The sequence below is a fragment of the Fukomys damarensis genome, unplaced genomic scaffold, assembly GCF_012274545.1.
Source record: "Fukomys damarensis isolate Sample0158 unplaced genomic scaffold, DMR_v1.0_HiC HiC_scaffold_20, whole genome shotgun sequence".
NCBI lineage: Eukaryota > Metazoa > Chordata > Mammalia > Rodentia > Bathyergidae > Fukomys > Fukomys damarensis.
In genome coordinates, this window is record NW_022900932.1 from 3,935,021 (window position 1) to 3,946,706 (window position 11,686).

General features: G+C 44.4%; 1 protein-coding gene across 6 annotated transcripts in view; it reads right to left on the bottom strand.

Annotated features, from left to right (window-relative positions):
• The window catches only part of Slc26a8 (solute carrier family 26 member 8), a 64,062-nt gene extending 52,582 nt beyond the window's left edge, over positions 1–11,480 (bottom strand). For 2 of the 6 annotated variants that reach the window (XM_019204721.1, XM_010605350.2), the window contains exons 1-2: positions 9,587–9,769; positions 2,526–2,712 (exon numbers count right to left, since the gene is read on the bottom strand). In XM_019204721.1, the coding sequence (XP_019060266.1) occupies positions 2,526–2,710 (185 nt within the window). In that variant the 5' untranslated portion in view covers positions 2,711–2,712; positions 9,587–9,769. Of the gene's footprint in view, positions 1–1,352; positions 1,399–2,525; positions 2,713–9,586; positions 9,773–11,242 lie in introns of those variants that run through there. The other 4 variants (XM_010605351.2, XM_010605355.2, XM_010605352.2 and 1 more) reach the window with 4 other exon arrangements.
• Between the last annotated feature and the right edge of the window lie 206 nt (positions 11,481–11,686).

Sequence of the window (11,686 nt, forward strand, 5' to 3'; positions counted from 1 at the left end):
AAAAAAAAAAAAAAAAAAAAGTTAAATTGGATTTTATCAAATTAAAATGGGCATCAAACTATCAACAGAGTGAAAAGACAACCTACAGAATGAGCAAAAGCAATTATAAATGATAGCCAGAATATTTAAAGAACTCCTACAACTCAGCAATAAAAAAACAACCTAATTTTTTAAGGGACAATGGAAATGAAGAGACATTTCTCCAAAAATAATAATACAAGTGACCAGTAAGTACAAGAAAAGTTGCTCATCATCCTTAGTCATTAGAGAAATACAAACTAAAATAAAACAAAAACTATAGTGAGATACCACTTCATACTAAGATGTCTGGGGTCAGGAAAAAAAAAAAAAGGAAAATGACAAACACTGGAGAGGGCGAGGAGAGAATGGAATCCTTGTACATTTCTAGGGGAAATGTAAAATGGTGCAGGTGGTGCGGAAAAGTTCACCAGTTTCATAAAAAGTTCAAAATAGAGTTACAGATGACCCGGCAATTCTAGGAATTGAAAACAGATTGGGCATATTGGCTCCCTCCTGTAATTCCAGCACTCTGGGAGGCTGAGGCAGGAGGATGACAAGTTTCAGCCCATCCTGGATAATTTAGTGACTTAGCAAGAGCTTGGCTCAAAATAAAAACGTTAAAAAACAAAGTTCCTGGGACGTAGATCAGTGTGAAGGTACTGGAGAAAATACTGAAGAGAGGACACAAACATTATACAGCCAAAGAGTAACTTGGGCTCACAGCACTGGTCTCTTTGAACACATTTCTCCCTGTCCAGCCTCCAAATACCTCCATACAGAACTCTGGGAATACTGTATGAAGTGTCTAAAGTCCCATTCTGGGTTTTTTTAAAAAGAAAAAGAACAGGGCCAGGGATTTAGCTCGGTGGTTCTGCTGCCTGCTTCATGAGAGCAAGGTCCTGAGTTTGATCCCTGGTACCAAAAAATAAAAAAAGCGGGGTGTGGTGGTGCACGCCTGTAATCCCAGCACTGGGGAGGCTGAGGCAGGAGGATCGCTGTGAGTTCGAGATCAGCCTGGGCTACATAATGAGTTCCAGGTCAGTCTCAACTACATAGTGAGACCCTGTCTCAAACAAACAAACAAGCAAACAAAAAAAAGAACATGGAAAGCAGGGATTCAAACAGATCTCTACAAAGTTCACAGCATTATTCACAACAGCCAAAAGACTGAAACAAACCAAGGGTCCATTAGCAAGCGAATAGATAAACTGTATGTAATATGACAGATTTTTGTTCAGCCATAAATAGAAATGAAGTACTAGTGCGTGCTACGTACAACATGACGTGGATAAGTCCTGAGAACATTATGCTAAGTGAAATAAGCCACATACCAGAAGCACACATTCTGTACGATTTTACTTCATGGAGACAGCAAGTAGAAGAGAGGTTATGGGGGCGGTGAGCGGGATGGAAAACAGAGAGATTGCTTCAGGGGTACAGAGTTTCTGTTTGAACTGGTGGCAAAGATTTGCGAACAAACAGTGGCGATGATTACCTAACACTGTGACTGTCAGCGGCGCCCCTGAACGGTCTAGTTAAAACTGGTCAGAAATGGCCAGTCTGATGGTGTAAGCAGTTTACAGTGTTAAAAAATTCTGAAAAGAGGCTCACTGGAGTTATCGGCTGGCTAAAAGGGTTCACAGCACCGAAGCTCAGCGAGAGCCGCTGATTCATGGGGCTTCGCTGTCACAGTGACGATCAGAGGCCGTGGCGGTGGGGTCAACGCGGACCAAGGAAAGGGCACCGTGTGCAGTGTGGCCGAGCGCCTAGAAGGGTCTCACGCTGCTACCAGTAACTAGTCCGGCCTGACTGCTTTCTGTGATAGCCGGGTCGGGCGACGTGTGACTTAGAGCCGTCCCCGGACACTGCAGAAGCCCGGGCTCCCTGCCAGCGGTGGTCCGCACGGGTCGTCCCCCGGGGTTCCTGTGTGGCAGCTTGGTGCCCAGAGAGCTGGCGCCAGGCGGTGAGGAATCCTGTGAGACGCAAGGCCCCGTGGGAGGTAATCAGGCTCTGGGAGCACCGCGGCGGGTGGTCAGTGCTGCTGTGGGAGTGCAGGCTCTCATGGGACCAGATGAGCACCCTGAGAAAAGACCGCCACACAGCGAGGCCACCCGACGCCTTCTTGGCTTCCTCTGCACATAACTGGCTCCCTTCCCACGTCTCCACCAACCTGTGATGTAGCCCGGGACCTCCTGCCCAGAAAGCAGCACCATAGCTTGGACTGTCCAGCTACCGGGACCATGAGCCACCTATTTATTTTATAAACTACTCAACCTGGGCGTTTTGTTGTAGCACCAGAAAATGGGCTTAGAGAATGCCCAAGAAACTGATAATCGGGAAAGTCCTACAAGACAAACCACGAAAAACAACTAAAGAAAAACTACACATAAACGTTAGCAGTCTGGTGATAGAAATCCAGAAAAGGAAGATAGAAGCAGGCAGCAGAGGATCGAAAGTCGGGTCCTGCCTGGCTTGGTGGAAGCGGAGTGACTGGACTCACGTACTGGCACAGGACTTGGTGTCTGATGGTGGCAACGTCAGTGTTCATGGTCCCTGTGGAAGGGGCCGTCTTTCTGTATTCCTGCTGAAAACTCTCTTCGTTGTACACATCTCGCTTTATCTTATACAGGAACGAGTTGAGCCTGCTTTTAGAGGTTGAATTCTGGTTGCCTTTCTCTGGTTTTGTCATTCCTGCGTGAGAGAAGGAGATCACATTTTTAAAAGCAATGTTAAAAATCTAAATCCTCAGCACTTTTTTTTTTTTTTCCAGTACTAGGGATTGAACTCAGGACCTTGCACTTGCGAGACAGGCGAGGTGCCCCTGAGCTAAACCCCCGGCCCTCCTCAGCACATTTTTAAGGAAATAAAATTTCCACATAGTGGTATTTTGCCCTTGCATAGCCATTCTACAAAACTCTTTCTCATCCATATCATCGTTTTGTTTTTGTGTTTTTTGGTACCAGGGACAGAACTCAGGACCACTGAGCCAGATCCCCGGCCCACACAAAACTCTGTTTCAATGTGGCACAATTTTAAACTCAAAAGCACCCTACCATGAATGCAGGGAGCATGCTCTTCTCATTTTCCAAATGAAGAAAACAAAACACAGTCTTGCCTGTTTAGCAATCATCAAACTCAGGGCGAGAGCCCATGTGTGTCCTGCCAGGCAGCCCAGCTTCCTTAGTGTGTTGCTGTGTCACAGGAGAATGATTTAGAAGTCATAGTATTTTTTATTAATAGACTTTATTTTATTTTACCCCACTCCCCCATGAAATCCCCTCCCCTCCCTATGTACAAAAGCTGTTTCCATTTTCTCCTATTTCACCTTTTTTCTTGTCCCTTCCTTCCTTTCCCCTTCCTCCCTTGTTCCCCTTCCCTTTGAACATTTCTGTCCCACTTCCCAAAATCTATTGTACATTTCAATCCTTATTTCCACTTTTACTTTCTCACATCAGAGAAACAATGTGGTATTTAAACAATTGTGTCCAATTTATTTAACTTAAGAGTATGATCTCAAGGTCCATCTGTTTAGCTATGAATATCTGAAGCCCGTCCTTCTTTATGGCAGAGTAGTACTCCAGTGTATTAAAAAAAACCCACATTTTTTATCCACTTGTCAGTTGATGGGCATGTGGGCTGTTTCCAAGCTATAGCTTTTACAGACTGTGCTGCTATGAACCAAAGTCAATATTAATCACCAAATTTCACTGAAAATGCTATGGGTAAATTGTTCAAGACACCGTGTCTCCCAACCTCTTCTGTATCTGAAATAGCATCCATCATTCTTTTTTTTTTAACCTGGTACTTTTCTCCATAGTACTTGCCAGTAGTTGACTGGACATTTGCCTATTTGTCCTTCGTCTGCTTCGCCCTATAAAGGAAGACCAGGCAGAAGGGCTTTGAATATTCATGGCTCCACTCTCAGGGCCCAAAATGCTGCCTTACACGTAGCAGGCCCTCAACAAATGTCTCCCAGTGTAACTGTCGAGCATCCAGTGAGAGGCCTCACGGCACAGCAGATGCCAGGCGATGGGGTTCCCATCCTGGTTTACTTTTTAGCCAGCTGTATAATTGGAGGCACGTTCCTTAGAAACTGAATGTCAGGTTCCTTGACCAAAAATAACATCATTGGCCAGCAGGAATTCTAAGGGTCACTGTAAACTTTAAAAATCTAAACTGTTTTGCTCTTTTTTTTTTTTTTCCTTTTTGGTTTTTTGAGACAGGGTCTCACTATGTAGTTGAGACTGACCTGGAACTCACTGTGTAGCCCAGGCTGGTCTCGAACTCACAGCATCCTCCTGCCTCAGACCTCCCGAGTGCTGGGATTACAGGCGTGCGCCACCACGCCCGGCTCTTTTGCTCTTTCAAGAGAATGGGAAGATGGAGTTCGTGAAGATAGTGAGGGATCCATCTCTGGAAGAAAGTATAACTACTGTTAATTATCCTTGTTTTTTTTGTTTGTTTTTTGTTTTTTCTCTCTCATTGAGTTTATTGGTATGTTTTAGGTATACAGTACAGTTACATTCATCATTGAGATCTTGTACCTTTACATGACAGGTCTTGGTCTCATTTTTTTCCCCTTGTCCCTGCCCTCCCTTTACCCACTCTTTCTCTCCCCATTTATAAACACATTATTTCCATTTTTTCATTTTCTCCTATTTTTTTCTTTTCCTTATTACCTTTCTCCTGCACTTCCCACTTTCCCTACACCTTTAGCCCTTTTCTTCCTATTTCACATTGTCAATTATCTCATTAGGTTCTTATATACTATTATCGTTTGTTCACACCAGAGAAACTATTAGGTATTTACACATGTGTGACTTATTTATTTCACTTAGGAGTATATCCTCAATATGTGTCCATTTTCCTATGAATGAATGTAATTTCTCATTCTTTATGGCTGAGTAGTATTCCATTTTACAGAAAAACCACATCTTCTTTATCCAGTCTCCAAATGATAGGCAAATGGGCTGTTTTCAAATTTTAGCTATTACAAACTGTGCCGCTATAAACACAATTGTGCATATATCACTGTGGTATGATTCTTTTAATTCTTTTAGAAAGATACCCAGCAGAGGGATGGCTGGGTCAAATGGAACCTCTAGTCCCGGCTCTTTGAGGTATCCATCTGTGTTTTTGAATAATACACTTGATCTTGAGATCTAGAAGTGATTGTGTTTTTGAATAATAAAAAGGCAAAAGGTCTGTAACTATCTTGTGCAGACGAGAAAAAACATATGCATATTACAAGACTATAAAATATATTTTATATAAAAATATTTAGACATTTATAAGATATTTAAGCATCCAAATTCTGTAGATCACACAAAAAATTCTATTATGGGCAGGTTTAATGTGTCAGAATCTTGTTTTTCCTTCAGGATGACCACGTGTCATCATCATCATCGTCGTCATCATCTGTTGAGCATTTATAATATACTAAGCATGCAACTAAATTTTGTTCATAAATTACTCCATTAAATTCCCAGAACAGTCCCAGTACTATCTCCACTGTTTCACAAGTGGTAAACCTGATGTTTTAGGAAAGTAATTGGGTCCCAGTTATATTTACCCTCAAAACATTGGGTAGCAGGAGCATGCTGGGTGATGTCCATGAACTAAAGATCACAAATTCAATAAAGCACTAAGAGAGTGGTTTCAGGACCCCAGAGGAGGATGGGAGAGGTATTTCACAATACAGTGAAACCTTGGATTGTGAGAGGCTTATTCTGTGAGTGTTCCACAAGATGAGCATACATTTCTTTTTGGGTGGGGGGGTACTGGGGTTGCACTTGGGTCTTTGTCCTTGCGAGGCAGGCACTGGAACCACTGAGCTAAATCCCCGGCCCGAGCACACATTTCTAATACATTTTAACTTGATAAATGAGCAATGGCTTGCAATAAAGTGGTATGCGATGCTGAAATCATGCGATCACAATTGAACCAATGGTTCTCTGTCTCTTGTCTCTGCCCCTGCCCCCCCATGGGATTGTGGGTGATCCTCACCCAACAGCAAGAGGTTATGGAGGAAATCTTGTCTGCAGAAGAAGAAGAGGAGGAGGAGGAGGAGGAGGAGGAGGAGTAGAAAAAGGCAGAGGAATTTTTCACTTCAAATGAGATCAAGGAGATGTGTAAACTATGGGTAACTGCAAAATTTTGTAGAAAAGTGCCACAGAGATAAGGCTGCAGCAGTGTGAGCGATGAATATGTTAAGTGACAATGCAATGTCACCTTTCTGTAAAATCCTCAAAAGGAGGCAAATACAACTGTCACTGGATAGGGTCCTTGTTAAGGTTATAGGAAAAGACAAAGATACCACTGCATCCCAAGTCTTTGATAAAAAGAGGTAGAACTGTATTAAAATATAAATAACATTTTTTCTTCTTTCTTTCCTTTACCCATTGGAATATTGAGCCAATCTTTCCTACTTTCTCCATGTAATCTTATAAACAAACTTCCACCACTGGGGTATATTTATTCCCAACAATCTACTTAACCTGGTAATCACAATGACATGGTAGAAATTTCTATCCTCGGTGACAGTGAGAGTCTGGAATCCAGAATTTTGCTCTGAAAGCTGCAGAAGGCAGAGGTGGTGTGAAACAGGCGGCATATGAACACCCAGGGGTACAAGGCTGGTGGTGACCAGCAAAGACGACAGCACCTTGCTTAGGCTCAGCAATTGTTGGCCAGCGTGGCCAGAGCTGGGGTTTTTTCCTGGAGAAGTTATAATTTTATGGAATTATGCAGACTCTTCTGACTTTTAAATGTTGTTGATTACATATGTTTAAAAACATAGTATACAACTGACAAAATACATCTCTAAGCAGTATAAGATACTTGCATCAAAAACATAAAACTATCATCATCTCTTCCCATGACAAACTCTGAATTTATCTCCCAAGAATTCCTGTGATTCTCTCTTATTTATTTTTTTAGGCACTGGGGAGTGAACCGAGGGCTTTCCACTGAGCTACATCTCCAGCCCTTTTTACTTTTTATTTTGAGACAGGGTCTTGTTAAACTGCTAAGCTGCCCAGGTCAACTCAAACTTTCCATCCTGCTTTAACCTCCCAGAGCTGTAGAATCACAGGCTGCACCACCAAGCCCAGCTTCCTGTAATTCTCTCTCTCTTTTTTTTTTTGTACCGGGGATTGAACTCGGGACCTTGCCTCTGTGAGGCAGGTGGCAGAACCACTGAGCTAAATCCCCAGCTTGTGTAATTCCCTTTTGAAGTGGAAGTACTTGTATTGCTATTGTTAATTTGGAGGTATTATATCCTATTAGTTTATTTATAGAAAGGACTATTTCATTTTATTGTCTTCTTTTTATTGATATTATTTGTATTTCAAGAGGTGACACCCCCCCATCTACAAGTTCTGGTGAACTTGTCTGCTTTTATTTTCATAGTTTTGTAAATTTCTATCATATCCACTCGTGGCCTTCATTTATTTCAGATTGAAGAATGCTACTTAACCCATGGTCAAGTAACTCAGTGTTGCATGAAAATTGAATACTAGGTGCTCTAGGGATACAAAAGAACAAAGACATTACAATTTAGTAGAATATAGATACCAAAATATACCGCTATAAGTGGTGGGGAAGACAGGAGTTAACACTTCTAGCTGGCCTGGCCTGGACCAGCCTTCTCCATAGGGTCCATGCTATTTTCCTGATGGTTCTACTCAATTTCTAATGAGTTCAGTGAGTGCCTCACAGTCTCACAACAATTAAACAGCACAGCCAGAATCTGAGCCCAATCTTCCTGGTTCCAAAACACACCACCTCCTCAGACCACTGGACCTGCAGCATGGTACTAATAATCCCCGCATGGAGATGTGGGAAAGGCCTCTTGGGGGAGTCACGATTTGAGCTCCATCTTGGTGGGGACAGAGAAGAGGAACATGTGTTTCAGAGAAAGAGAAGAGAATAAAATTAGATATAATACAAGGCAAGCCATCCGAGTAAAGTCGATGTTCAGGTCTAAAACAGTAGGTTGAAACCAGTTCCCAGAAGGTTTTGAAGGCAGAGTTGAGCTGGCCGAACACTGTGACTTTGTAGCTATTTAAATTCTTCAAGATGGAAATGTACTTTAAGGAGAGGAATTGTGCCAGCGATGTAGTCCGGAGCGTGTGAATCCAGTGTGCTAACCAAGCCACAGGCTACACGTGGACATTTAAATTTGACTTAATTAACATAAAATGTTCTGTTCCTTAGCCCTACTAGCTATGTTCCAAGTGCTCAAAAGCCACACGGAGGTAGTGGTTTCCTTCTGGCCAGTGCAGATTTAAAACGTACCTCATTACAGAAAGCTCTATTGGAAAATGCTGGACACAGGGGAGGAGACCAAGGCAAAAAGACCCACCAGAGACCGCTAGCCTAGTCTAGAGGACAAGTTACCAAGTCATAAATATGTGGGGTGGGCAGGAGGGGCAGATAGAAAGCTGCCAAAGGACTCATCAGATGTCTAGCTAAAGCAGCAAGGGTAAAGCCACAGTTTCCTTATTCCCTTACTTACTGATTTGTCTCATCTGGAATTTCTCCAGCACCATTCTGCTTTTCTGGATTTCTCAGCAACTTGTTCTGCACACTATCAGGACCCTTCCAGACACGATGTACTGACCAGAAGTTCCGACTCACAAGTAGTCCTCACCTACCAAGAGCTACTGAGTCAGAAACTCTGAAAGTGGCCCCGCAAAGCAGAGCATGAGGACCCCTGTAAGCTAAGCAAATTATCTTCGGTCAGCCTTCCAGTACTAAGTTTGGGGGCACCGCTAAAACACAGGTAGTTCCCCTCCATACTACCCTTATGCGTCCACCCGATGTCCATCAATTCACTTACAGAATCTGCGTTCATTTTAGGTGCAAATAAATAAATACACAACCCAATTTCCCGCCTATGACCCCAATAGATGTTAAAGCCTGAAAATTACTTAAATCCCAAGAATGTTTTTCTCCTCACATCGACATCTTTCATATGTTCTCTGCAATCATGGGGAAGCAAAGTTTACTTCCAAAATTTTAAAACAAGCACTTATAATTCCATCGGAAACAACACTTCGCCTGTTACTGTCTAGGTTTATCTAACAGGCATATGTATTGGGAATTTAGAAAAAGCATTACCTTTAGTACCCTTCAAGTCACTGCGTCTAGAGGCTGGGGATAAATTTTGTGAGTTTTTCAGCCACCACAGTGGACACCTCCCCATAATGCGACAGTGTGTGCCACAGCAAGCGGGTGTGGCCGAGACACTCAGTATTGGGATGGGGAGTTGCAGAAGGCTTTATAGAGGGGTCCAGTGCCTAAGGTGGGTTTGAAAGGGAGAGAAAAGGGGAAGTGGGGAGCGAGAGGTTCATTCCCCAGGGAACAAAATAAACCACAGCAGTGAGGGCCGGGGTCTGAGGAAGAGGTGGATGCGGCATGGCGCGGTTCAGGGGCCTCTTATTGGAAAGGTGTTAGCTTGTGGTTGTCATTCCGCACGGCCTTGCAAGGTAGAGATACGCTCCAGGCACGACCGTCATTCATTGCACAAATACGACGGATCCCTCCCCTCCCTGGGACTCACCTCGGCCTCGCTGCTCCTAGTCTCCAGCCTGGGCTCCTGGTCGTCCCGGCGGCGGCAGCGGCTCACCTGGCTCCCAGGCGAGGGCCAGTGTGCGGTCGCTGGGGTCGTACACTGCTCGGGCCGGCGGTGGCGCCGCAGACAGAAGCCGGCGGTTCCCTAGCCGTTGCTCGGAACCAGTGGGCGTTCCGGGCGGGCGGGAACGCGGGTGGGGCGGGGAAGGGGAGCCCCTCTGTCCTTTCTCTGGTCTGGACCTAGTTACTTCTAGAAGAACAAGGTACGGCCCAATTCTTCTGCCCATTGTGACACGCTCAGGACAGGCACAGGTTGGTGAGAGCAGGTGTATTATGGACTTACAATGCCTTGCTCATTTCTGTTTATTATCCGGCACAGCTATTACAAAGGACACTATGAGGTGGGAATGGAAACCGGAAATCTTGGAAACTGGAACTAGGATCTGGGATACCACAAATGACTTGCCTAAGTCCTATCCTGTTCTTACTCCGGAGAGGCGTGAATAAAATTCTTAAAATCCTTTTCATTGAATGGCTCTTCCCCGCAAGAGTCAGTTTCAAACCCTCAGGGACATGGTTTTTTAAATGCTTTTTAAAAGCGAGACCAAAAAACAAATAGAAACCCCAAACAAAACAAAAAACAAAGCTTTGGGCCCAGAATTTAGCTCATTGGCACCCTTGAAAGTGTGAGGTCCTGAGTTCGATCCCCCGTACCAAAATAGGAGACTAAAAGAAGACTCAAGAAAAATCACGCACAGGTACAAATTCCCTATGATGAATATGATCAGTGTGTATATTTAAAACGTACCAATAAATTTAATTAATTAAAAAAAGGAGACAGGGCAGAGACTTTGCTGAATTATGAACACTTGGGTGCAGGGTTTCACATATGCTATGCAAACGTGCATTACCAAGCTACATCTGCAGCCCAAAGATACACTGTTTTTTAAATGTATTCGTTCCTGTTTGCAGTACATAAGGATTACATTCCTCGTGGGGAGTCGGTACACGTGCATAACACATCTTAATTCTTTTTACTACCCCTCCCCCTCCTCTGCTGCCCCATTTCTAGGCCCCATTCCCGTTTGCAATAAAAACCTTTTATTTTGGCATTTATTTTGCTTCTAAATTATACTTTGAGTTTCTTATATAAGAGAAACCATGTTATATTTAATCTTATGTGTCTGATTTATTCCCCTTAACATTAGGTCTCAAGGGCCGGGCATTTAGCTTAGTGGCTCCACCGGATGCCTTGCAGCGCAAGGACGCCAGTTCGATCCGACACCAAAAAACAAACAAAAGAAACCCACAAAACAAAACATTATGGTCTCAAGGTGCACAAGCTGCCTGTTCTTGATGCCTATCTCAGACCTATGCAAACAGACTCCCTGAGGGTCAGAGCACTCGGCTTTCAGAAACAAACTCCCAGGGTGACTTTTCTGCGCTTACTAGTTTAAGGACTACCTAGGAGAGTCTGGACAGAAAACCTTAGTTTTTTTGATGCAGGGTTAGTATTTGCCTCTGGGACTGATTTTGTCAGAATCCCGAAGGGCAAAGCCTTATGTCCTTGAACAGATGGGAACGCAACGGTTTTCTGGACAGAACTGTCTCTTCCCGCAGATATTTCTTGGAAATTTCCTCTTACACCGAGCAGGTGCCGGACTGCTGGTGACTACTCCCAGTTCAAAGATTTTCTGGCTCTTTTCCCGGCACTATTTGTCACTACCGCTTTCCGCCATGGAGCCAGGGATTTGGCTCGTCGACCACGGTGAGGCGCACGCGGCATGGGCCGCGCCTCTATCTCCTCCTTCCCAGGTCGGCCTTCGCGCCCTCAGAACAATTTTGGGGAGTTCCTTCCTCGGGGCTCCAGCTGTTGCTCTCTTCTCGCGAGAACTGCTCCTCCCTTCCTCTCCTCCCATTGGCAGGTTCCATATTGGGTAAAATCTCGGCTCGAGGAGAGTCCCGGGAGCTGTCCTCGCGAGAGTACGGCGGGAGGCTCCCGGTCGCTGGCTCTGGAGCTGCGACCACTGGAGCCTGAGCGGGCGCTGCAGCTGGAGCGGGGGACCCGCGGCGTAGCTCGCAGGCAACC